Source organism: Hylobates moloch, unplaced genomic scaffold (assembly GCF_009828535.3).
Source record: "Hylobates moloch isolate HMO894 unplaced genomic scaffold, HMol_V3 SCAFFOLD_23, whole genome shotgun sequence".
NCBI classification, from domain to species: Eukaryota; Metazoa; Chordata; class Mammalia; order Primates; family Hylobatidae; genus Hylobates; species Hylobates moloch.
Genome location: NW_026652298.1, coordinates 4831412 through 4859216, shown reverse-complemented (window position 1 = coordinate 4859216; position 27805 = coordinate 4831412). Strand labels below are relative to the sequence as shown.

The 27805-nt window shown below is 39.9% G+C and overlaps 1 protein-coding gene across 1 annotated transcript; it reads right to left on the bottom strand.

Moving 5' to 3' along the window:
- Positions 1–16790: 16790 nt before the first annotated feature.
- GZMK (granzyme K) lies at positions 16791–27042 on the bottom strand. Its single transcript, XM_032144864.2, has 5 exons — positions 26912–27042; positions 26490–26637; positions 20773–20923; positions 19725–19994; positions 16791–17596 (listed from the first exon to the last, which is right to left on the bottom strand). The coding sequence occupies exons 1-5, from the start codon at positions 26973–26975 to the stop codon at positions 17435–17437; spliced, it is 795 nt and encodes a 264-aa protein (XP_032000755.1). The 5' UTR covers positions 26976–27042; the 3' UTR covers positions 16791–17434.
- Between the last annotated feature and the right edge of the window lie 763 nt (positions 27043–27805).

Sequence of the window (27805 nt, the reverse complement as noted above, 5' to 3'; positions counted from 1 at the left end):
TGATAGTGAATAAGTCTCACAAAATCTGATGGTTTTATAAAGGGCAGTTTCCCTGCACATGCTCTCTTGCCTGCCACCATGCAAGACATGTCTTTGCTTCCCCTTTGCCTTCCGCCATGATTGTGAGGCCTCGCCAGCCAGGTGGAACTGCGAGTCCGTTAAACCTCTTTTTCTTTATAAATTACCCAGTCTTGGGTATTTCTCCATAGCAGTATGAGAATGTACTAAAACACCACCCGTACCCAAAATATCCAGGTTTCAATCCAAAATAACTCGTTATACTAAAAAGTGGGAAGAGCTCAAACTGAATGAAAAAATTACAAAAATGTCAACACTGAGATGATGGATATTAGAATTATCTGACAAAAATTTTAAAGCAGCCATCATAAAATTCTTTGAGCAATTACAAAATGCTTGAAACAAATTAATAAATAGAAAGCCTCAGCAAATAAATAGAAGATATAAAGAAGAACCAAATGAAAATGTTTGAACTGGAAAATACAATAAACAAATAAATACCTCAATAGACAGGCTTACTAGAAGAAGGGAGGGAACAGAGGAAGAATCTGTGAACTGGAAATTTTATGACCTGAACAACAGAGAGAAATAAATGAGAAAATTTGAACAGAGCCTCAGGAACCTGTGAAACTATAGCAAAAGATCTAATATTTGTATCATCAGAATTTCAAAAGGAGTGAAGGAAGAGGTTGGGCCTGAAGAAGTACTCAAAGAAATAATAGCTGAAAACTCCCCAAATTTGGTCAAATTCAAGAAGCTGAGAAATTCCCACTCAGAGAAACCCATACTAAGATACATCGTAGTCAAACCTCTAAAACTCAAGACAAAGGAATAGCTTGCAAGCCATATGAGAGAAATAACACCTTACTTTTAGGGGAGAAATAATTCAAATTACAGCTGATTTTCACCAGAAATCATGGAGGCCAGCTGGAAGTGTGCAATATTTTTCAAGTGCTGAAAGAAAAAACTGTCAGCTCAGAATCCTATATCCAGTAAATCTTTAAGGATAAAGAGGAAATCAAGACATTTTCAGATGAAGGAGAACTAAGAGAGTTTGTTTTCAGCAGACCAACCCTAAAAGAATGGCTAAATGCAGTTCTCTAAACAGAAAGAAAATGATGAAAGAAGGTATCTTGGAACATCAGGCAGGAAGAAAGAACATAGCAAGACAAAATATGCCTAAGTACAATAGATTTTCCTTCTCTTGAGTCTTCTAAATGATTTGGACACTCAACAGATATTACATGACTATCATTATAAGTTAGAGGTATAGCCTATAGCTCTGGGAAAACATTCTCTAGGCCCTGTTGTTATTTCCCCTTCCCCCTCCCTCAAAGCATGGGCGATAAAGTAGATCGAATAGGAGCTGAGTTTGTGGTCCTGCTTAGGGTCAAAGGGTCTTCAAACTGTCCACAATAGGGGGACAGCCAGTCCAAGAGAATTCCCAAAAGCAATGTTGTTTGACTTTGGAGGGCCAGATCCTCCCTGCGATTATAGGTGTTGCTTCTGTGGCCTGTCAGAGGAACACGCTGTTCTGGCCAAGGCCCGTCAATTTCAGGCCTGCATCTTTCATATGTGGGCCTCCCATCTGTGATAAGATTTAGTATGGAGCTTTAGTTTAAGGCATTTCTGCCAGCCTTATTAACTTTATTTTCTTACTTTCTCACTCTTTTTTTCTATCATTTTCATTTTCACGGCAGCAGAAATGTAAATAAACATAATGGCAAACTGTTTCTGGAACTTTAAATTGCTGACAGACCCAAATGGACCACTAATTGGTTAAGAGAAGTGCAGCAGTCCCTTTTTTGGGGGGGTATGACTGTGACAATGCCTGGAGGAGCCTGGAATTGACAAACTGTTGAGTGAAATGTGCTTTGGCTGGATAAAGAGGGTAATTTTTTAATTTTAAAAATCCTATTGTGGTAAAAACACTTAAGATGAGATGTACCATCTTAACAAATTAAGCATATAATACATTATTGTTGACTACAGGTACATGTTGTATAGAAGATCTTTGGAGCTTATTCATTTTGCTTGACTGAAATTTTGTGCTTGTTGATTAGTAAATCCCCATTTACTCCTTCCTCTGGCCCCTGGCAACCACCATTCTACTCTTTAATTCTATGCATTTGACTATTTTAGCTACCCAGATAAAGAGAGTAATTCTTAACAACCAGGTATGGGAGGAGATTCATTTCTGGCACAACCCAAGGGGAAGTGTGCAGTGCTTGTCATTGATTCAGTATAGCCTGCATGAGTTTTGCTTAGGGAAAACTGTGACTGTGGCCTTTTGTGATAGGGACCTTATATGATCTGTCTCATAATCACTTTACATTCTCATCTCTCATCATGTTTTCTCCCAACCCATGCTCCAGCCACAGTTACTTACTGTTCCCTTCTCTTCAATGCCTCTGTGCCTTTGTTCATGCTGTTCATTTTGCTTACAATGACATTCTGCTTTATGCTTGGAAAACTCCTTATTTTTAAACCTGGCTTAAATACCTCTTCCTCTGGGGAGACTTTTCTACATTTACTCCACCTTCACCTCCACCCTATCCCTGCGAATTGCTTTCTCCTCTATCCCCTACAGCTCTTTGTATGGATCTCTACTATAGTCTGTATCACTTTGTACTGTCTCCTATACTTGACTGTGAAAGTGGGATCTTGTGCATCCTTGTACCTTTGGGGACTAGCTCAGAGTTGGGGATGTGGGAAGAACTCAATAAATTCTCACTGAACTAACAAACAATTGAATGAGGATATACCCAACGTCATAATGACAAAACATTGCCTAACACATCATTGTTAGAAAAGAGGGATTAAAAAATGAAACGTCAGGCTTTAACTTCCGGGAAGATGGAGTGATGCTTTCCCTATTCCTTTTGGAGAAAATATACTTTTCCTCATTTCTTCTGGAGTAGGATATACTTTTCTCTATTCCTTCCCTGGATATTATATAAAAAACAAACATAAAAAGACTCTGAAAGTTGGAGAGAAGAAGGCAGACTAGATAGGACCTTGAGGCCTAAGGAACTCAGTGGTGAGTTCTGCAGGTTTTCTTTTTTCTGCATGGATCCCAGACTTATTGCTGCAGAAGCTGGCAACCTGGAAATAGGAATGTTCATGGACAAAGAAAATACACCTCAATGAAAGCCTGATCTTTGTACTCAAAGGGCCAGGAAAGGAGAAGCCTCGCAAGGCAGAAAACTTTTAGACAATAACAACTCTACTCCAGCCAAATACCGTAAAGCTGTGTACCCTCCTCCTCATCATGCCAGCACAGACCACGTGGGGGATTCCAGACTTCTATCCAGCCTGTAATAAGTCTTTCTCAATCTCTCTTCTGGGGGCTAGGACCTTCATTCCCACTGAGTGGTAGTGAGCTGCCTGTCCCCAGTTGGTGCTGGTGGAGGGCGTGGGGGAGCAGTCATGAGGCACTTCTAACCTCCCACTCTGGGAGGTACCCATGGGGGCCTAGTGGGAGCCAGAACTGTCCCATCTTCCCAGAAGTAATGAAGGACTTTCTCCCTGTGGGTGCTGATGGAGGCTGAGTGGGAAACCTGGACTTCGGCTTCCACCGGGCAGTAATAAGGTAGGTGGTGTCCCCTTTTCCCTTGCTGGAGTGGTGTCAGGGGATTCCAGTTAAAACAGGTTTAAAGTCAGATTTGCTGCACAGTAACTTTTTCGTTTGCACTGGAAAGAAGTGTTGCCTGTGAAAACCCTGGATTCATCAATTTATTCAGCAAATGTTTATTGAGTATCTACCATGTGCCAGGTTCAGTGTGGGACATTTGGACATCAGACACAGATAGACATGGTCTCTGCCCGTGAAGCTTACATCCTAGCAGGGGAGATAGACTTCACAGAAACGAATGAATTATAGCACAATGAAACAATCACAGTGCCACTAAGTACTACAGACTTCCGTAAGAGAACCACATCATCACTAACCCTTCAGTGGTGCCTACCACGTTCTTATGGAGAAACAAACCCTTAAGACCTAGACTCTATTCTCTTTTATACTGGTTACCACCGCTTCCAACCTCTTGGTAAAAAAATTGGCCAAGAAAGGGAGCCCAAGACCCTGTGCTTCACTGAGAGCATCTTTTAAAAATGCATTTTCATTACTGGGTATATACCCAAAGGAGTATAAATCATGCTGCTATAAAGACACATGCACACGTATGTTTATTGCGGCACTATTCACAATAGCAAAGACTTGGAACCAACCCAAATGTCCAACAACAATAGACTGGATTAAGAAAATATGGCACATATACACCATGGAATACTATGCAGCCATAAAAAATGATGAGTTCGTGTCCTTTGTAGGGACATGGATGAAACTGGAAAACATCATTCTCAGTAAACTATCACAAGGACAAAAAACCAAACACCGCATGTTCTCACTCATAGGTGGGAATTGAACAATGAGAACTCATGGACACAGGAAGGGGAACATCACATTCCGGGTACTGTTGTGGGGGGGGGGGTGGGGGGGGGCGGGGACAGCATTAGGAGATATACCTAATGCTAAATGACGAGCTAATGGGTGCAGGAAATCAACATGGCACATGGATACATATGTAACAAACCTGCACATTGTGCACATGTACCCTAAAACCTAAAGTATAATTAAAAAAAAAATGCATTTTCATAATGCATTAGCTCAGAGAAGTTTTTGGACTCACAGTACATTAGGCTACCTTCCTTATAGATAAATGAGTCTTTGAGTGTAGAAAATATTCACTAACTTATAAGATTTGCATTAACCTCACCAACATTTTCCAATTTTCATTCATGTAATTAACTGGTCTATTTGTAGATTGCACACATAAATGGTTGAGTTCTTTATTCAGCAAACATGTATTGAGCATCTATTCTTTGTCAGAATCTGTAACAAGACTTAGAGACACAAAGATATGGAAGACACACAGTGATGAAAATTGAAGCAAGGAGAATTTTTCCAATTCTTTATGTGTGAAACTTAAAAAAAAAAAAGAAAAATGAGACATCATATTTGTTGTAGCATTATCTGGGATTGAAAAACACTGGAATGAATCCAATTGTCCATCCAACTAGAGGACTGGTTGAATAAACTATTGATACATCCATACATTGCATACCATGTAGCCATAAAAAGGGATGAGGAACAGTCATCTCTCCATATACATGGGGGATTGGTTCCAGGACCCTGCCTCTTCCTACCTCTGTAGTCACCCTTGTGGAATCCACCTATACTAAAAGTCAGGGTGTACATCCCATGAATACTGTATTTTTGATTCACATTTGCTTAAACAAATCTTCATATAAGTGGACCTGCTCAGTTCAAACCCGTGTTGTTCAAAGGCCAACTGTGCTGCTATGCAATTATATCTTCAGAATACACTATTAACAAAAAGAAAAAAAAAGGAAAAAGAACAAAAAGTAAGATGGTAAAGTATGTTAAATATGCTATCATATAAGAAAGCTAAATTAAAAACAAATGTTAAAAACATTTTTAAAAAGAAGGATAAAATTAAATTTTAATAAAGTAAAAACGTAATTATCTAGTGGAAAGGAAAAAGACTAATCAAAGCTATAGTTCTCTGAATAGCTCTTGTTTTGTAGATTTGATTTTTGATTTGAAACTTAAGTGACACAGGAATTTGTCTGTAAATCCTTAATGGGACATACCCTAAAGGAAAAAAAATTCTTGAAAGACAAACCAAACTTCCCCAAATAATAAAATGCCCTTAAACTATTTTCAGTAATCGTATTTTGATACGATAGTATTGATATCATCATTGTGAGACCATTATGTATTATTTTCTGAAAAAACAAATGAGTAATTCTGCTTTTTGTCCTTAAAAGCTGGGATTTCAACATGAGAGAAAGGAGATACAAATGTGAGAATGAAATTAGACAAATATTCTGTGGACCCGATTTCAAACAAGATGAATCAGTATGAACTTACATGTTTTCTTAAAAAACAAACAACCTTCTCCCCAAAACAAAAACAAACAAAAAACCAAAATTTCTTTCCTAGCTATACCCCCCAAAGAGGCCTAGAAACAATGACTGAACCAATAACTAGGACCATTCTAATGAATTAATTAAGGGATCTAGGCAGTGATCAATGCTGCTAACATCACACCAAAGGACACTGATGTTATGTACTCCTAACAGAAATACAAACCTTACCTTGTCCCCAAATTGAACCTTAATCTGTTCAAGCCTGTAGAACTTACTACCAATTATCAGAAAATTGAATGGAGAGAGTAACATTTTAAATGACACCGTGGAGATGTAATACTCAGAATCCACTCTGGCAAACCCTTCAGGAAAAATGGCCAGTTTCTTCAACAACTAAATTACAAGGAAACAAAATGATGTCAGAAAAATCCTATACATTCAAAGAGATTTAAGGGACACATTAATAAATTTCAATATATGGGCCACATTTGGATACTGAGTTGAATACATTACTTGTTTAAAAAATGAGACAACTGGAGAAACTTGGACATTGAATGTTGTTTGATATCAAATAACTAATGTTAATGTTAGAAAAGATGCTAAATAAGATTGAAAAATCACAGTAATGATATCACGGTTATGCTTTCAAAAAGAGTCCTTGTCTTTTAGAGCTACATAGTAAATATTTCCAGGTGACAAGACATAACGGTGGGGATTTGCTTCAAAATAATCTAGAGTTGAGGGGACTGGATGGGGTAGAGATGAAACAAGATTGGCCATGAATTGAAAGTTGTTGAAGCTAGGTGATAGGTTCATGGGACTCATGAGAGTAAGCTCTTTAGCATATGTTAAAAATTTTTCATAATAAAAGGTTAATTACAAAAAGAGGCAGCCTGTTTAATATAAGGTTTATACTCTGATTTCACTTAGGCTTGGTCTGAGTCTGTTTAGGACCTGTCAAGTGGTTCCTGTTTCCTTAGATACCGACAAATATTATTATAAAAAGAAAAATGACTTTGCTGAGATACTTTTACCATGTGCTCCCCTCATATAAGAAAAATTGGGGGATGCCAAACCTGTGAAACTGAGACTGGGACAAGGAGCCTCCTGTGGTTGCTGAGTAGCTCTTTAGAGCTCTGCTTCTTGCATTTGGTCTCTGGTACTTATATCCAACAGCCATCTGTGGCCGTGGCTTGGAAATGATGTGGCGTCAGAAAAGGAGGGAACTCCAAAGGCAGGGCTATGTCAACTGCTCAAAAAAGGGGAATGGAAGATGTTGTCTCCATCCAGCAGCATAATTAATGAGAAACATTTTTGAATCCAGGATCATGGATTTTTAGGGCTCTTAGGAACTTTATATTTTGTCTAGTCCAAATCACTTAAGTGGCAGGTGAAGAAATGGAAGCTCAGAGAAATGAAGTGGCTTGGTCAAGGTTGCAAAGCTAAGAGCATTGTTGGGGCCAGAACCCATATTTTACTGATTTCCAGAGTTCAGTGCTCTTTTCTGCACATTACATCTGGGGTGGCGCACCTTGATTTGTTTCTTTGTTTTTAGTATGAAGTCTCTAGAATTTATTCCATGAATTCTCTGGAGCAATATGCTACTGCGACGTGGAATTTTCTGTTCTTTCAGTACAAGGGGAGACAGGGGCTATTGAGGCATGTGTTAGGGTGTGGGGGAGTGGAGTGATTTTAAAATAGTTGGTATAATTGGCTGAAAGAATCTCCTTAGGGTAAATTGTGGCTCATGCTTCATAGGAGGAAAGCTGCATAAGTTTGTGCCTGCCAGACCCCATGAAGGAAGTTATGGGACAAGCAGGCTGTAGAGTCAGATTACCTGAGTGTGAACCCATGCTCTTCTGCTATTTACTCACGGTGTGACCTTGGACAAGTTAGCAATCTCTCTGTACCTCATCTATGAAGCGAAGATAATAATAGCACCTACACCATGGTCTCATTGTGTAGATTTAATGGGTTAATATAGGTAAAATTCTTAAACCAATATCTGGCACCATGCAGGAAATGTGTGTGATCTCAGAGGGGAAACTGGATGCAAACAGCTGTCAACAGGCATGACCAATAGAACACACACATGAGACTGGTAGGTATCTTGGAATTTCAAATAGGGCCTACTTGCTGAACCTACTTGTAGGGTAGGATTTCAGGGTGTTAAAAATCTCCTTTCCAGAGCCAGTTCGGTGCCTGAAAGTCTCAGCCCTGGATTGACTGTGTTACAATCCAGTGTGTTATCTGGAAGTAGCAAATGTAGTCATGTAAGTCACTCACGTCTCATAGCCAACTCGCTTATCATCTGAGGGAGCTAGTCATGCAGTCAAGCCTTTCTGGCAGAAAACATGGTCAAGGAGTAGTGAGTGCCTCCAATGCAGCTGTAGCAGATACCATTGGTGGCTCCGGCACTTGCCTACACAACAAAAACTCCTTGCTACAAAAAACCAAAAACAAACCTGCAGCGCTGTCTGAGAATGTTTTGTGTTTTTTTCCTAGCTGTGGGAGTACATTCAGCCTGTATTAGTCCATTTTCATGCTGCTGATGAAGACATACCTGAGACTGGGTAATTTATAAAGGAAAAGAGGTTTAATGGACTCACAGTTCCACACGGTTGGGGAGGCCTCACAATAATGGTGGAAGGTGAAAGGCATGTCTTACCTGATGGCAGACAAGAGAGAAAAGAGAACCATGCAAAAGCGATTTCCCCTTATAAAACCATCAGATCTCGTGAGACTTGTTCACTACCACAAGAACAGTATGATTCAATCATCTCCCACTGGGTCCGTACCACAACATGTGGGAATTATGGAAGCTAAAATTCTAGATGAGATTTGGGTGGGGACACAGCCAAACCATATGACAGCCCATGAGCAGGACAAGCTGGAAGGCCTGGAAAGTTAATGACCCTGGAGTGGTTCTCAACCAATGATGGTGGGGTCTTGGTGGGTAAGGATCCTAGCTTCCTAGTCCCTCATTTGGAGTAGCTCTGAGGAGTGTTCCACACTGTCTTCTGGAGTTCCCAGTGGGATTGTGCTCCAGTTGCCACTAGTGATAAATGCATGAAAATGTACCCTTTATTGGCTTTTTATTCTCTCCCTTCTCACTTCCCTACTTTCCTATCAGTTTCCTGGTGTTGCCTTCCAATGAGACTCTTTGCACCAAATCTGTACCTCAGGACCTGCTTTTGGGGGAGCCCAAACCAAGATAGCCTCATCCAAGTGTTTGGCTGGGGTCTCCCAGACTCTTGTTTCTTCTGCGTCTTTGAATTTCCCACATCTCCAACCACAATTCCAATCCTCAAATTTAGAGATTATTTTTCTAATATTATTTTTCTATTTTAGGGATTATTTGGCTACTACTTCAGTGTGAAACAGACACCTTGTTGTCCTTAAATATTTCTATTGCATTCTACTTGGGGTAGCAAGGAAGTGGGTATTGAGAACTAATGATTATCAGTGCCATATAGAATGACATTTAGGAAGGGGAAAAACTGTCAAAACACCATTTCTCTGCAGAGTTCAAGACTTCAATCCCCTTGACAACCAATTCCTAAACAACATCAGGGAGTTCCATTTGGGCTAGAGGTAAGTTATCTGACATCTCTTGTATCAATACCACCGTCTATAAGATTTGCGGTTTATACTTGTCTTCAGATTTACGAACCTGATGGTATTATTATAATCACTGCAAATTCACCAAACTCCTTTGAAAGTATAATTTTATACAGAATTGGAAAATGTTAACATTTCTAAATCCTGTAAGTATGCAATGAACTGAAAAGGATGAACATTTTAGGAAAATCAATAAGATAATTTACAGCTTAAAGTTCAATATTGCTAAAAGCTGACTAAACTACTGTAGTATCTAGACAACGATGACAAGGCCAAAACAAGTAACTTTGAAAGTAATCTCTTTCAGAGCAAACATACTAATCATTTTCTTAACCTTTTTTTTCCTCCTTGGAAAGCAATGACAGTACTTACTAAGTCTTATATAAAAGATGGCTCATTGAAAACTTCAAATAAATAATAATAATATTCAATGTTTATATAGTGCTTTTTTCCTACCATGGAGCTCAAAGCATTATCAAATAATTATGAGATTATTTCTATTTTGTGCCCAACACAATCCTTACCTTTATGAAGTAGTTATGATGTTTTAATTATTATGTATGTCCTTAAATGGTTCCAGAAGCAGAGAGTTATTAATTGATCATTCACTCATTCAATCATAAATCAATCATTAACTGATACAATAAATTCATTCATCCATCCATTCATCCCTTCCCCCCCGTCTATCAGTTTACAAATATTTATTAAGTAGTCACTGCATATGAGGTCCTCTGCTAAGTTCTGCCTTTACAGTGTTGATCAAAACAGATATGGGCCCCGGCTCTCATGGAGCTAATAGCATAGTGAATTCTACAGCACAAATTCTAGTAACATTTCTGTGACTATACTATTTCTATCTAAAAATTTTTTTAGGCTAGTCAAGTGAAGCAATAGGAGTGGAGGAGGAACAAAGAAATCCATAACATTGTGATCAATTAGTTTAAACACCATTGCACTCAGACCAGCCTAAAATGTTTTGTGAAATATGCTTTTCCTAATTAAAACTCAAACAGTTAATTTGAGATATAATATTTTTAAGGACATAGATTCAAAAGTGAGAGCACTTGGATAGAGAACACAGGTCTTGTGTAAATATGGCTGAATCTGACAAACCCTAATCTGTTGTCTGTGCAGATTACTGTGGTTTGATCACTCTATAAGGTGGGAAACTCTCCAGCACCAGTCCTCCAGTATGGTAAGGCAGGACAGCAGCCCATGGAAACCAGTACATCAGCCCACTTCTGTTTTAATATTGCTGAGTTGCCTTTATTTGAAAAAAACAAAAATTAAGAGAACAGAGGTGACAGGTAGGCAAAGTTTGGGATAGGTATGTTTTAGAGTTTCCATGCTTTATGGAGTTCACAAATTCTTCTCATTCCCCAAATCTCCAAAGCTTCTCAAAGGTCAGATGAATTTTTTTTTTTTTGAGAGAGAGAGTCTTGCTCTGTGGCCCAGACTGGAGTGCAGTGATGCGAGTTTGGCTCACTGCAACCTCCACCTCCCGGGTTCAAGCAATTCTCATGTCTCAGCCTCCCGAGTAACTGGGACTACAGGCATGTGCCACCACACCTGGCTAATTTTTGCATTTTTAGTAAAGATAGGGTTTCTCCATGTTGGTCAGGCTGGTCTTAAACTCCTGACCTCAGGTAATCCTCCTGTCTCAGCCTCCCAAAGTGCTGGGATTACAAGTGTGAGCCACAGCGCACGGCAATAATCGTTCTTGAATTCATGGAAAAAGCTGAATCATCTGTTGCTGAGGGAAGTAGAACAGTTCCTCCTGAGACATCTCTGCTGGTCACGTGTTTTGCCTTGGATGTCTCTATGGAAGACCACAGAGGTGTGGGAGAGAGCTGAGTTCTTAAAAGGAATAAATGTGCTCACCTTTATTGACATGGTTTTAAGATAGGAATTGCTGTAGCTTGTGTTTCCTTTTATCTGGTTGGAGTGGGTTGTACAAATCTGGTGATCTAGATCTTTCCCTCAGGAAATTTTTGAATCAGGTCTCATCTGCATAGGTCTAGCCAGGTGGGGCCAATTATTTGTCCTCCAGGAATTCTGAATGACTGACTTACGCCTGAGGTAAGTCGGTTTTCTGTCTCGTGCATATCGGCATTATAATAATTTTTGTGCATGTCTGCATTGTAACCAATTTTGGAGCATAGTATATTTGTTTATTTTCATATGTATGTTTATTTGCATGTAAACATGGACATGTCTAGACTATGAGTTCTTGCAGGGCAGGAATTGTATCTTTTCCTCTTGCTCCAGTGACCAGGTCAGTGTCTGGCAAATAGAAGTGCTTGATGTGTTTGTTGAGTGAGTGAGTGAGTGAATGAATAAATGAATAAATATCTCTCTCTCTAGATGCTAAATGGTGGGGATTCTGGAGTCTATCGGATTGGTTGTTAACATGGCCATCCCATGTGCTGTTGACTGACCACATATGCGACTGCTTTGATTTACTACAACACTGCTAATATTCAGGATATTACTGTATCCAACTGTCTTCCAATAGAGTTGCTTTTGTAGTTTGATTTGGAAACAGTGCTGTATTACTTCAAATGATTGTGAAATAATAAAACAAACAATAACCTGAAATGCCAGAAAACATTATTTTCATGGCAACTTTTCAAAAAACAGTTCTACAAGATCCATTTACAAAATATACATGGACGGGGCTGGGTGCGGTGGCTCACGCCTATAATCCCAGCACTTTGTGAGGCCGAGGCGGGTGGATCACGAGGTCAGGAGATCGAGAACATCCTGGCTGACATGGTGAAACCCTGTCTGTACTAAAAATACAAAAAATTCGCCAGGCATGGTGGTGGGCACCTGCAGTCCCAGCTACTCCAGAGGCTGAGGCAGAAGAATGGCGTGAACCTGGGAGACGGAGCTTGCAGTGAGCCAAGATCGCACCACTGCACTCCAGCCTGGGTGACAGAGCTAGACTCTGTCCCCCCCACCAAAAAAAAAACCACCAACGGAGTAAAATGTATTACATACTACTGAGTGCTATGTATCATTTTTATAATAGAAACAAAAATGTTTGCCGTACAGCAATATGTGGTTAAGATAAAAATAGCTTGTCAGGTAGGCCAGGGGAGGTTTCTCCATAGTAAGCTATAGATGGAACAGTGAGGGGGAAATAGTTTATTGATTATAACATTTAAATGTTAGTTTTTCTTAATCGATTCTTGTATGAATAAGGGAAGGTGGAAAGCTAAAGCCATTTAGGATTTGAGAGGGTCTGGGTATGAGGGGATAAAGGCACATGCTTGTCATTATTTGGAGCATATATCAGGCACAGAAGTTTAAGGTTCCCAATTTTATTACTAGGATTAGGTGGGATGTATACAATAGAAAGCTTCAAATAATAGTGGGTTAAATATTTTTTATTTTTAGTTTGTGTAAAAGAAAAAGTACAGGATTGGCATGGAGGCTCCTTGGTCATCAGCTGCTTCTTTCCACTTCACTGTCACTAGCACTTGGCTTCTATTTAAGTTTGCCTCGTGGTTCAGCATTATTGCTGGAGCTCTAGCCATCACATCTGCAATCCAGGCAGTAGGAAGGAAGAAGGGGAAAAGGGCACTCCTTCCAGCTGAATCAGCTCCTTTTATAGGCACTTCCTAGAAGCCCTCAGCCAATTACTTTCACTTATTTCTCATTGACCACTACTGGCAAGGAGAGGTTGGAAAATGCCATGTTTTGGCTGTGCACATGTGTAGTACCAAATAATATTTGAGTTTTGATGCCAGAAAAAAAGAAGAGATGACTGAGTAGCAAATTGGTCCTCTCTAACCTTCAAGCAGATTACAGGTAGTCTTGCAGTTCTGGGAACGTCCCATGTCTCTTCAGAGTGATTTTATGTATCTCTGCTCTGACCTAATATGTATAGAGGTTAAATTTTAACTTTCAGAGAGCAATTTTATTCAACTTATTTGTAAGTTCTCAGGAAAGCCTCAGTGTAAACCCATATGCTGACTCTAACAGGCTGTCACCCAGACATTTATGGCTAAAACCAGAAAAAGAATGCGATCCTTTCATGGTAGAACATAAGAAGTGATGAGGAGATTTTGTTAATCTAGAGTTGACCGATAAGATTCAGCAAAAAGACTGGAGAAGTCAACAGGAAGTCAGTGTGTGAAAGCGTGAAAGCAGGGCTGAATCAGTTGACACAGGAGCCCAGCCGTTCAGCCAGGATGCGCTTGGTCCTCAAATAACTCATCAGACAACATACAGATAGCTTTTCAGGCACATCTCAGTAATCTTTTGAAATTGTAGGGCTTTGGAGACATCAGCTGCACTGCCCTCGAGCAGGTTGCACACAGTGTCCTTTCTCCCTCACCACAGGAGTGTCTGGCTTAGTCAACTTGGGATGCTATAACAAAATACTGCAGATTAAGTGGCTTAAACAATGGCAATTTATTTCTCATGATTCCGGAGGCTTGGAAGCCCGAGATCACGGTGCTGGCCAATTCATTTTCTGGGGAGGGCCCATTTCCTGGCTTATAGATAGCTACTGTCTCACCGTGTCCTCACATAGCAGAGAGAGGGAGCAATTGAGCTCTCTAGTTCTTTTCTTGTAAGGACACTGGGATCTCATTGAAGCAGGGCCCTGCCCTTATGATCTTATTTTACCTTATTTACCTCTTTATAGGCCCCACCTCCAAACAGTCACACTGAGGGTTAGGCCTTCATCATATGAATTTGGAGCAGACGTGATTCAGTCTACAGCAGTGTTCTTCCCCAAACTAAGAGCTTAGTAAAAAAAGAAGCACTTCTTTCATTGACCAACAGCACCTTCCTTTAATCAGATAGTTTTCTAAAAACAACCAAGCTTGAAGTACTGCTCTTCATACCATTTTAGAGTGAGTTGAGATTTAATATGTGCAAGAACTAAGAGAGTCAGAAGGTAGGACTAGTTCTGCTACCTAGTTCTAGACTGGTTTAATTTCTCATTTGAATCAATATTGATGTATTTCATGTATTATATCTGGACTTAGTGCTGTCACTTTCTATTATAACAGGGTGTACATAAAATAAAGCATAAAGCCTTCTTTTGTATCTGTGTGGAAGGCAAATATACTCTGTCCACAACCACAAAGAAGGGAGGAAATGGAATGATTGGAATGACAACAGCAAACCACTTTGCTCTAAAACCTTTGAGCAGTTTTAAAATTTGGATATTTGCTTCAGTTTGACTCTCAACTTCATTTTGAGGCCATAGATAGAATCAAATAGGCTCTCAAAGACAGAAGTTTCCAAATAAAATACTATATTATTTTAGGGTATGTTTGGGAGATACTGGTACATTTAACAAAATACTACTTCCCTGAAGGATAAGGAATGCATTTCATTTGCAGTTTCTATCATTAGCTGCTTGTCAAAATAAACTGTTTAACTTCCAATTTCAGAGTTGCCAGGTCTGCCACAGCTGTTGAAAGAACCTTCTCTGGCAATCTGATCAGGTTCGACTATTGGATATTAACAGCAGGGAGTCTAAAATCAAAACACAGCTCTCAAGTTTTAGTGACAACTTTTCAGGATAACTCATTAGCTGGAATTAGCGACAATGGCAATAGTCCTTCTGGTTAAAAAGATTTATAATGATATGTTTCATGGATTTGAAATTTAGAGAAAATAGACACAGGATTATTTTTTAATGGTAAGTCCAGAGAATCTACAATTTTTTTCCTTTTGTTGTAAAATATAGTCTCATAATCAGTATATTTTTAATAAATCAAAATGACACAAGATGAGATATTTAAAGAACCTTCTTTTACTATTTTCTCAATAATTTAAAAATTATTATTCTCAATAATTTTAGTTAGGTTGCCTTTTTAACCCAGTGCTTCCATTTCTCTAAGTATTCATAGTGCGGGGTAGTGCTGCTTAATGGTTTCTAAGAACCATGACAAAAGCTAAGCAAATAAACAAACTACCAAAAGTATCTATTTCTATATGCATGTAAGAGAACTTGATGTTGCCTGGAAACGAGAACTATTTATCCCCCCAAACTCAAATTAAATATAGAGGCTGAGATTAATCTTTTGGCTTCTGACTGTTGACGCCATCCCCCACCAATCTCCCACCATGCTCCTCCGCCCGAATTAGAAACTGTTACTTCTCTAATCACTGGACGACCACAGTCTAAGACAGCTGAGATCCTCCAGTGATCTTACTGAATTGCACTTTGGTCTGAAGCCATCAGTTCACAATGAAAGATTTGTAATAATCCCTTCACATCAATTGTTGTCTTTATTATAAGAAGTCACTAAGGATGTTCATTATCAGTGGCTTTCAGATTTGCCCATCTATCAGCATCAACTGAGTTGCTTTGAAAAGAACGCAGATTTTCAGGCCCACCCCAAGCCTATTCAATCTGAATTTCTAGGCAAGAGGTCAAGGGAACCTGTATTACAAATAATCTTAGGTGGTTCTGATGCAGTTGGTGGGGATATGGGACATATGGCACAGTGTCCTTCTTCTTCTTCTTCTTTTTTTTTTTTTTTGAGATGGAGCCTCGCTCTGTCGCCCAGGCTGGAGTGCAGTGGCGTGATCTCGGCTCACTGCAAGCGCTGCCTCCCAGATTCACGCCATTCTCCTGCCTCAGCCTCCCGAGTAGCTGGGACTACAGGGGCTCGCCACCACACCTGGCTAATTTTTTGTGTTTTTTAGTAGAGACAGGGTTTCACTGTGTTAGCCAGGATGGTCTTGATCTCCTGACCTCGTGATCTGCCCGCCTTGGCCTTCCACAGCGCTAGGATTACAGGAGTGAGCCACTGCGCCCGGCCGTCACAGCGTCTTTCTTATGAGGACCATGGAAAAAAGTTCTCTCTAGTTTTAGTTCCAGCACCAGGGGTCCTACTTCTGGGTAAACAATTTATTTTTATTTCCTGGACACTGTAATTGATATAATTGATTGTGTTGCTCTTTCTTGCATTGGCCAAAGCATAGAGCCAAATGTGAATCCTTCTAGCAAATGTATAGAAAGAAACTTGTGGCACTATCAGTACCATGTGACCACTCCGGCCTTCCTCTTCTCTTTCTTACTCTCATTTCCCCATTGTCCCAATACCTTCATCAATTTATTTTTAATTCTGCATTTTGTTTTATTGCAGGTGTTGTTGTACATTGCTTTAAATCCTTTCTGGAACAAAATATGACATATATAAATAAGAAATACTGTCCAAATATTTGTATAAGCTGCTTGCTTGAATTAGGATATTTATATTTATGATCTATATTTAAAAAATACAAACTCATAGAAGCTTAGAGTAGAATGGGGTTGCGAGAGCATGGGGGTGGTGGGGAAATAGAGAGCTGCTATTCAACTGGCATAAAGTTTCATTTATACGAGATGAAGCAGTTCTAGAGATCTGCACTGCAAGATCATGCCTATAGTTAACAATAATGTATCGTACCCTTAAACATTTGTTGAAAGGGCCTATCTCATGTTTAATGTTATCACAACAATGAAAAGAAAACAACCCAACAACTTAGGATGATCCAGCAGAAGTTATACCTGGTTGAAGGTGGTACCATTACTGTTTTATTCAGTGACCTTATTGCCCTTTGGGGAGTGTGGGTGGAATGGGGGCAGATATTACTTCATGTGATAAAAGAGAAACAGAAAGGCTTCTAAATTTTATTTAGAATAAAACCAGCATGGTAGAAATGCATCAGTGATACAAGTGAAAAAGAACTTGATTCCTTAATAAAATGACTTACAAATGCAAAAATGGACCCCATATGTGCTCTGCTTTACTTACACCCAACTCTAACCTGCGAGTATATTAGGAAAAAAGAAGCAAGTGCATCCAATAAAATTATTTGTAACTTAATTTGTATGAGACGGGACAAGGTTGCTTCTGATCCAAGTCTGGTATTTCTTGGTTAACAGGGTGTAGATTCCAGGCTTTTTGGCAACACCACATTCATGACCTCCAGAGACTATGGCATGGAAGACACCTTTACAGATCAAGGGGCCCCCTGAGTCACCCTGGAAGGAAGAAAAAGGGCAAATACGTGGTAAGAAGCTGTTGGGATTTTTTTTGTTTTTCAACCACGAACTGTTGATTGCTCAAGGGATTATTATCTGGGTCCTTGCTTTCTTTATGTCCCGAAGAGTGTCTGACACTGCCTCTTACTCGCTATAGGTTCTCTACGTGCCTGTCTCTGTCAAGGACTATGTTTCTGCCTACTTGCTTCTCTGTCTATGTCTCTATCTATGACTATGACTATGCCTCTGCCTCTGTCTCAGTGTCCATGTCTATGTCTCTGTTTTGTCCCTATGTCTACATTCCTCTGGGAATCAATGACTATTGATTATTTATTAAAGAATGGATAAAGTTTTAAATAATCCACTGAAATAAAATAATCTTTTAAAATTGTATATTTCATTTTGATGCTCACAGACCTAAAATCAAGTTGTTATTGAGACTAGCAGAAAAGAGCAATGTATTGTAGAAAATGTCTTCATGGCAGGAATTATATGTTCTCTGTTATTTATTTATTTTTTGCATCCTCACATGATTGGACATAGTGCTATGTATATGTACCATACTCAGTAAATACTTAGTGAATGAAATGATTTTTGAAGACTCACTCTAACAGCAAAACATGTAACTAAATTCTATCAAGTGAAGGGAAAGAGCTATAGAGGGGATGGCATGGCCTTTTGATGAAGAGCTGGCTTCTACATTTGAAGACCAGCCTTTCTCTTTGCTAATGTTCACATTGCAAACTGCAGTGCCTTATACTTTGGTCAACCATGATAACAGATGTTTAGGAGGGTGATGGTCTTGGGTACTGCAGATGCACAAGACATTTGAAGTCATCATATCCTCTCCCCCAGTTATACTTAACATAGTATGAGATGAATACTGTATTCTAATTTTTAAAAAATTAGTAATTCACTTGTGCTATATATTAATATAGTTCATATAAACATGAACATCTATTTTTTTGCTTACCATCTCAATAAACAAAAGATTTTGAAAAATATAATGACTCTTGTTCCTTTTTCTCTTTTAAGACAGGATCTCATTTTGTCACCCAGACTGGAATGCAGTGGCAAGATCTTGGCTCACTTCAGCCTCAACCTCCTGGGCTCAGGTGATCCTCCCCCCTCAGCCTCCTGAGTAGGTGGGACTACAGGTGTGTGCCACCACACCTGGCTAATTTTTGTATTTTTTGTAGAGACAGGTTTTCACCATATTGCCCAGGCTGGTCTCTAACTCCTGAGTTCAACAGATCCACCCACCTTGGCCTCCCAAAGTGCTGGGATTACAGGTGTGAGCCACCATGCCCGGCCTTTTGTTCCTTTTTGTTAGTCAGTGGTATGGTCTGAATATTTGATTCCTCCGAATTCATATGTTGCAATCCTCACTCCCAAGGTGAGGGTATTAGGAGGTGGGGACTTTGGGGAGTGATTAGGTCATGGAGGTGAAGGCTTCATGAATGAGATTAGTTCCCTTATTAAAGAGGCCTAAGAGAGACCCCCTCGCCCCATCTACCATGTGAGGTTAGAGTGAAAAGAAGCTGTTTGTGAACCAGAAAGTAGGCCCTCCCCAGACACCAAATGTGCTGGTGCCTTGATCTTGATCTAGAACAGAATAAAGTTCTGTTATTTATAAGCCACCGAGTTTATGGCGTTTTGTGGTAGCAGCCCAAACAGATGAAGACAGTCAGTCAACATTACTTATGAAACACATACTATATATTTGAGCTTTTTGCATTTGAGTCTTATAAGACCTCCTTATTGATTAATCTGCAAGGTGGTTCTTTAAGTTATCTTCTAATCACCACTAGTGACTTCAGGGTTGGTAGACTTTATAAGGAGGATAACACCTCTCATAGGAAGCCTGTAAAAGTTGTCAGATATGGTCCATTATCCTGATTAACAAACATTTAGTGGGTGCTTATGAAGCATTGGGGAAGTTTTTACAATCCATCCACATTGGTAGATGAAAAAGAATAGAGAATGCTGTGCAGGAGTGAAGAGAAAATGTTTAGAATTGTGGTTTTGTATTCTCCATGCCCCTCCCTCCTCTTCAGTGTCAGTGAGCAATAGAGGCTTGGCTACTGTACAGCGCTCCGAGATGCCTGTTTGAAAGAGAGATTCTTACCTTACAGGAATCCTTCTGGCCTTTGGCATCTCCTGCACAGACCATGTCTTTGGTGATTAAAGGGTCGTGGTTGTAGTAACTTTGGCTGTTGCAAAGTTTTCGACTTAGGACAGTAACAGTGACTTCTCGCAGGGTATCAGAAGGTCTTAATAAATTTGGGTCAGTGGCTCCCCAGCCAGTAACCTCGCATTTGGTTCCAGATCTAAGATAAGCTTTGGATCTTATGTGGAGCACCTTGACATGTTTATTGAGTTTTGCGGCTGTTTGAAGCTGACAGATTGAAAAAAGTTTGAGTTATTTCTTTCCCAGTAGTATTCTGATGTTAGCCTGTGCATTGTATGTGTGGTCCCTCTGTCTTAGGCGGGCATCCCTGTTCTGGGATCTACTTTGGTGGTGGCCTGCAACTGCATTTGTGGTTGTTGCTTTTCTGACCATGCTCTCTGTTCCCCGAGGAGTTCACTGAGGCTTGGGGAGGGAGCTTATGGAGAGCAGGAATTTTGTCCAGTCTCGAGCAAACTGGCCTTTGCCCTCCATTGGATGGTTTTGTGTGGAATAACATCCATAGGTCATGACTTTGAGGGCTGGGCTGCTTCCTGCTGGATAGGATCCTTGAGTATGGTCTAGACCAAGTTTGGACTAAACTAAATGTGGTCTAGACTAAGTTGTAACTCACTGCTGAGGCCCTGAAGTCACTTGGTTAGCTCCGTTGTATAAACAACTGTTGTATTTTTTACTTGCTAATGAGTAAAGCATTTGGGAGAAAAGCTTTCAGTGTGGATCCTTGGGCCTGTTAAGATGTTCCCCTCCTACTTATGTGAGTATCAGAGTTGCTTTTCCTTGTATAAACACAGCCCTGGTGCATTTGTGATAAATTCTTGTTTCTTTCAAGGCAGTATATGGAATAACATGGGTCCTTATAAAATATATCATGATCACCTCAAACATGGGGAGGGTGCTAGCAAAATGCTTTTTGTAGGTGATTTAACTAATTGAGCCATCCTGTATAAAAATGTTGGCAAAATAGAAGGAAGACAATGCTACTACTTACCTTAACCAGCATGATATCATTTGATTGAGGATCTGATGTAACTCTTGAGAATGGTATAAATTTTTTGATCTCCAATGTTTGTTTGGAGGCCTCATTCTTTGAGAGAGAGTGTGCGCCTAAAACCACAGTGGGAGACTGGCCTTTGGTAAACCTAAAAAAAGCAAAGAGAATGAAAGCAGCAGAATGATTTCCAAATCCCCCAGTGGGGAGTGGTGATGGTGGAGAGGGTTGTATACATAGAGAAACAAGGGCTATCTCCAAGGTAACCTGCTTAAGATTAGGTGGAGTGACAAAGGTCTTAGTGGACCCCAGCATGAATTGATATTAAGGGCCAAATGACTTGCCCTTAATCCCACCCTAAACCAATTCCCTGGCATTGCAAAAGAATATCAGAACTTGTATCCAACTGGGGGAAGAAAAAGAAGTGAAATCCTAATTGACTTAGATCAAGCTTAAAACAAAATTGTGTTCATTTATGTAAAAATAAAGCAAATTATATTTCTTGAGTTTGTAGTTTGAGATTTACACCAACTACCATTAAAATGTTTTTACTGTGGTAAAGTGTACATAACAAAATTTACCATTTTAATCATTCTTAAATGTACAGTTTGGTGGTATGAAGGACATGTATATTGTTGTTCATCCACCACTATCATTTCCAGAACCCCAGAACTTTTTTATCTTCCCAACATTAAGTGTTTTAATAATTAAGGTAGCCAGGTGCAGTGGCTCATGCCTGTAATCCCAGCCACTTGGGAGACTGAGGTGGGAGGATCATTTGAGGCCAGGAGTTTGAGAGAAGTCTGGGCAATATAGTGAGACCCCCATCTCTAAAAAAAAATTAAGGGGTACAGTGGTGCATGCTGGGCATGGTGGTGCATGCCTATAGTCCCAGCTGTTTGAGAGGCTGAAGCAGGAGGGATTGCTTGAGCCCCAGAGCTGGAGGCTGAAGTGTCACAGCCTGGGTGACAGAACAAGGCCCCATCTCTTAAAAACAAACAAACAAACAAACAAACAAATAAACACCACAAAGATCCCCACCCTACACTTGCTCACCTACATGCCTAGACCTCATCTCAGGTCAATGTGGGGAAGTAAGGCCCATTACATGACAGTGAGATATGTCCATATGTCCTGTCCCCTCAATTAGAACAAAGATTTGGATAAGAAAGGAAAACTTTCCTCAAGGTAAGAAAACAATGCTAATTTGAAATGAAGATACTTTAAGTTTAGTAGCCATTCCATCGGGGAGATTTAGAGAATATGAACTGGTGAGTCAGGTGAAGAAATAGGTTTGTTTTTTGGCTTTTTTTTTAACCTTTTTTTTTGAGACGGAGTCTTGCTCTGTTGCCCAGGCTGGAGTTCAGTGGCACCATCTTGGCTCACAGCAACCTCTGCCTCCCAGGATCAAGTGATTCTCCTGCCTCAGCCTCCCGAGAGGCTGGGACTACAGGCTTGTGCCACCACACCCAGCTAATTTTTGTATTTTTAGTAAAGACAGAATTTCACCATGTTGGCCAGGGTGGTCTCGATCTCCTGACCTCAGGTGATCTACTGGCCTCAGCCTCCCGAAGTGCTGGGATTACAGGCGTGATTCTCTGTGCCCGGCCAGGTTTGTTTTTTAAATCTCTGGTCATACACAGTTCTAGTACCAGTGTTTCAACAGTGCCACAACTGATCTGATTTACTCTTTGTTGGATAAAATTACATTTACAGCAGTGATAAAGTAGAAATAATTTTTTGGAGATTTTGGCAGTACCGTAGAGCCATTTGTATACTACAGATATATTCCATTACAGTGTCTATCTTTATGAAGTCCACCTCAGATCTTTTAATTGTATTTGTTTGTTTACGTGTAACTATTTCTTTGCTACTTGAAAAAGCTACCAAAGTAGATTGCAGTAAAAACACACATACTCACGCATATAGATTAATAAAGATTAATAAAAGTTACAAAGAGCACAGAAACCTACAGAAAGGGGAAGACATGATTGTTTTAGATTTGAAAATGAGCAAATGCCTGTGGTAGAGTGGGTTTGCTTATGGCAGAGCTGTGACTGCCTGGAATGACCACTTTTTGGTTTCTACCAAAAGAGTTTATTTTTATTTATTTTGGGAATTCCAGCTTTATTTGTTGAAAAGTTTGCCTATTGCAAAATCAGGATGGGTGGAAATTTCTCATAGAATGTGGACTGGATTTCCTAGGATTGATTTGAATTCAAATTCAACATACCCACTAAACCCAAAACTTTGTGGGAGAAGGATGACATAAAAATCTTCAGGATGAATGCTGTAACAGAAAGGTGGGCACGTGCCTAAATGACTCACACAAAGAAGGCTGTGAGGTACAAATGAGAGGTGTGGAGGGTGGATTCTCACTAAGGGAGGGATACTGAAAAAATGTCTGGGTTTCTTTCATCTTTTACTAATTTCCTCGGCTAGTTATTGCCTTTGAAATGTTTTGGTTATTTTTGTCTCCACTGGGACACGTTAAGACCAAAAACAACCCAAGCAGACCATTATTCCTTCTGAACTTTCAATTTCTAGATATCCTTCAACTGTAGTTTGTGCTACTGAGTTCACATTTTCTGCCTATGGGATATCTGGAATTACTTGAGTTCTGGGATCCCACCTCCTTAGCTAAACTGAAGTCTGAATTCACACAAAGAGGAAGTAATAATGCCAGTGTTTTTCGGTTGCACAGCACAGGATTTCCCCAAGTGCAGTCTTCAGACTTGCTTCAGAATCACCTGGAGGTGTTGGTTTAAAATATGGTTTCCTGAGTCCCACCCTGAGCTTTCCTGGAAGAGAATCATATATGGAGCAGAACTACACTGCGGCTTACAGTAGGTCTGCTGAAGACATCTGTAAACGTTGTCTCAGTTGAGCCTAACAACAACCTTTCTCAAGGTTGGTAAAGCTGACGGGCTGTGTATTCCTTACCAGTAAAAGATTGTTCTCTGACTCGTCCAAGGTGACATACCTCATAAATAGGGGAATCAAGACCCAAATTTGGCTTTTGGTGACTCCCAGTCCAGTGCTCTTTCCTCAATCCCTCTTTGAACCCCTTGCCAACCCCCTTCAAGCCTCTTCTTTTCTCTGCCAGCCTGCCCGGATGCTCAGCAGTGCTTCTGCTTAGACCCACCCCTTGAGGTCTGGCAGCAAAGGCAGGGTCCCTATGTCTTGGAGATTTCTCTTGCCTAAGAGAGAGGGAGAAGAACTTGGCTGTCAGAGAGGGAGGTCTTCCCAGTCTTACCTCGTCAACATCAGATTAGTTCCTTGGTCATTACCATTGGAAGGCACAGATAATTGTATAACAATACTCGATAACATCTATTAAGTTCTTTGTGTTCTGTGCTAAGCATTTTACAAAGCTTCCCTCATTTAAACCTCACAACAGCGTGGTGAGATAGGTATTATGACAATCCCCATTTTATAGACGAAGAAATTGAGGTTCAGGTAAACGAATAAACCTGAGGACCTTTGCCTCCAGGAGGCAAATTCGGGCAGGATTAAAGCTCAGTTAGTTTGAATCTAGAGCCTGAACATTGAACCATTTTGTTCCAGGAGCCCTGAGCATTTGAGATGGAGTGAGGCCGTGTGGAAGGGGCTGTGGAAGGTTCCATCTAACAACTTGCTAGGCAGGTTGGGGCAGGGGGAAGTGCTCTGTGAGGGGGGCCTGGGAGAGAATCAGAAGAACAGGGTACAACAGCTGGTGAGAGTTTTGCTTCTGGTAAGTTAAAATGCTGAAGATAAGTTTGTACAGGACATTTTTTATTAATTTGCTTTTATAATTGACATGGCAACTAATAAAGGGGCCAGAATATTGAGGGAGGAGCCGTGTGGATGGCTGGTGAGAAGGAAGCACTCCCAGGTTTGGCCCTCTTCACAATTTTGCTGAGAGAGAGGCTTGGGGCAAACTATTCCCACAGGATACTGGGGAGTACATTTTTGGGAAGCCACCATTGAGCTATTTTGTAAATATTTTGAATTTCATAAAGCTTAATATTTTTCCAACCACCAATCTGCCTACTTTTTACACCCAAGTGTCCTGTAGAGGAAATTTGATCTACATATTTTGGAGTTCTTTATACCCCAGCCATTTAAAATGATATTTAGCAATAGTTTGTTTTAAGAAAAAAAAAAAAAAAAAAACTCCAAGACCTCTCTCTTTTTTTATAATCTCTTTCCCCAATTTGGGAATCCACTTCTCGTGAGTTAAATCCACTTGACAAAATTTAAAATTCAACTTAGTGATATTATTTAACTTCCTATAACACTTTATGGCTAGTGAAGCACTTTTTCATACACCATGTTTCAGGCCTAGCCAAAGAAAGAAAGAAAGAAAGATCTTTCAGTGTATTTCTTTCTTTCCATCCAACGTTTGTTGAACATTTAGAAGTCAAGCTCTGTGTCTGGGGAGGTTATAGACCATTTGAATGTGTATTATGAGCATATTTGAAGATGTGCATATTTTGCATCAAATGAACATTTACTGACAGTTCCCCACTCTGTCTCTCTGATCTCTAGGGGGCAAATGCCCTGGGGAAGAGAGAAGTGTTGGGGATGAGAGTGTGATTTCTATGAGGGCAAGAACCCCATGTAAATGAAGTAACCATATTAAATTGGAAATCAGTGGCTTGCTATTTAGAGATAGCAGAAGATCTCCCAGTCTGCAGGCTTCAAAACTTCCAATTTGTGATCAAACAGTTCCATTTAAATGGGACAATCAGACAAAACCCCCAAAGCATAGAAAAGCAAGTCAATTCAGTTGTTCTGTTTAGATATAGACAGTGCCTGGAGAGAGCAAACCGTTACAGCTGAGAGAGATCTTTAAGTGAAAGAAAAGGGGAAGGCTCCATCTCAGCTTATTAGGCAAGAAACATAAGGAAACATATATACAAACAAAAAACAAAACCAAAAAACCCAAGCAAACAAACAAAACAACAAATACCAAATTAGTTTTCTACTGGCATTTCTTTTGTGATGGTTGCAGCATCCCAAGAGGGGTTTTGTGCTTTATTAGCTGAAGTAAGAGAATCCTAGGCTGAAATGGACTTTGGAAGGTTTTACTCTGTCTTCAGAAAAGCTTTCATTCTAAGTATCCTAGAAAATAACTCTCTCATTATCTTTCTCTTTCTAGAAGTCATCAATAACTTGTTTTTTTCCACCTAGGAAAGTTGTAAGTGGTGAGTAGCTACTGTTAGGAGTGGCAAAGTAGGCTTCTTATGCGTATAATACTAATGATAATAGCTGCAATTTTTTTGTGTTTACTAAATGTGCCAAGCATGCTAAAATACTTAAAAGATACTATTTAATTCTGAAACCCCACAAAGCAGGTATGATATGATTATTACCCCTTTGTAAAATGGGGAAGCTCAGAGCACAGAGCAAGCTCAGGTTGTCTGATTTCCTCTTGAGCAGTGTGGTCTAACAAGGTCAAGAGTACTGCTGCTTCAAGTATTACTGTTGCTGTGTTCCCTGCATTATACAGAGGACTTGAATTTGTCTAATGTCTTGCAGCTCAGTTCTCTCTGAAAAGGAAAAGCCAGGACAGAAAGCGTGGATGTGGAAGAAGGTAAATAAACGCCACCAGTTGGTCAGTAACCACAGAAGCTAACAGTAGATCAAATTCACATTCAGGAGAGGTAAGCTTCTCTTGTAGCTATAATAACTTGCAGAAAAAACACATGCCTGGAAAAGTGTGGAGGACTCACCGATACTGGCAGTGGGCTGCTGTCAGCACCCACTGTGGATCAATCAGAACACCTCCACAAACGTGATGTCTGCCATACTGGATGGAGGCCATAAATGGCCTGGAATGAGGTGACACTTCTTTCCCTCCAATAATTTCCATATTGAAACCTACAAAAGTAGACCAAAAGATTTCACACAAAAGACCTAAACATACTGTTTCATGTAATTCTTCCAATAACAGTCACTATATTATTTTCAAAGTTTAAAAAACAGCAATAACCCTACCTAAAAGCTACAATAATTTTACTGATGAAAAATTTGTATAATACGTTACAGTTCAGAAAGATAGGAATGATCGTGAAAATAATTTTCATCTATAATATAACAATATAGTCAGTAGAAATTCATTTAATGTTTACATGTAGATATAGAAGATACTTACACACAGGAGTCATATAAGCCCCAACTATTAGGAAAAACAGAGAAAAGGAAGAAAACTTGGTCATTTTAAAGACTTAGATTTAAGAAGCCCAGATGAAATGCTTTTAGCCTGTGATGAAGGAAGAAGGCTCTGAAGACTGAGTTTTGTTCTTGTAAGTTTTGACTTTCTCACCACAGGTGCTCTAGGGGTAAGATTTTTTTCACACCTAGGTGTAAACGTTATGTATCAGTTTGGGGACTTTCAGTTCTGTGCTTTTAGCACTTTTTTGTTTGGTTTGGTTTTGAGACGGAGTCTCCCTCTGTCACCCAGGCTGGAGTGCAGTGGCGAGATCGCAGCTCACTGCAAGCTCTACCTCCCGGGTTCACGCCATTCTCCTGCCTCAGCCTCCTGAGTAGCTGGGACTACAGGCGCCTGCCGCCACGTCTGGCTAATTGCTTTTAGCACTTTTTTGGGAGAGGTATGTGTGCCATAAAGAACCCATGTCTGGAGATACCATCTCTAATACCTGTATCAGAGTACTTATGCTATAAATAAAATTTATACTATATGTGTATATAATATTTATAAATGAAAAACATCCATGCCATAAGAATGTAATGAAGTTGCAGACAGAGTTCAAAGATGTCCATTGCTCTCAAGCAATACTTACTATTTTTCCTGGCACAAAATGGTGCCTATCATATTTCATTCTTCTCTCTTTTTCATTTGGACATAGATTTATGATGAAGAGAGACATGGACCTTGCACAGATTATGGTTACTTCACAATGTGGCTTAGCTAAAGCCTGAGCACCATCCAGAGAAAACCATATGTTTTGCAGCAAACATCCCTACTCATGTCGTTTCTCTAAGTTTGCCCAAATTTGGTTAAATTTTAGTTACATTTTTGTGAGAT

Coding starts and splice junctions, on each gene's coding strand:
- GZMK (XM_032144864.2), bottom strand. CDS start 26,975: ATGACCAAGTTTTCTTCCTTTTCTCTGTTTTTCCTAATAGTTGGGGCT. Junction 26,638..26,911: donor GGCTTATATGACTCCTGTGT/GTAAGTATCTTC, acceptor CTACTTTTGTAG/GTTTCAATATGGAAATTATT. Junction 17,597..19,724: donor GCCAGAAGGATTCCTGTAAG/GTAAGAATCTCT, acceptor TCTTCCTTCCAG/GGTGACTCAGGGGGCCCCTT.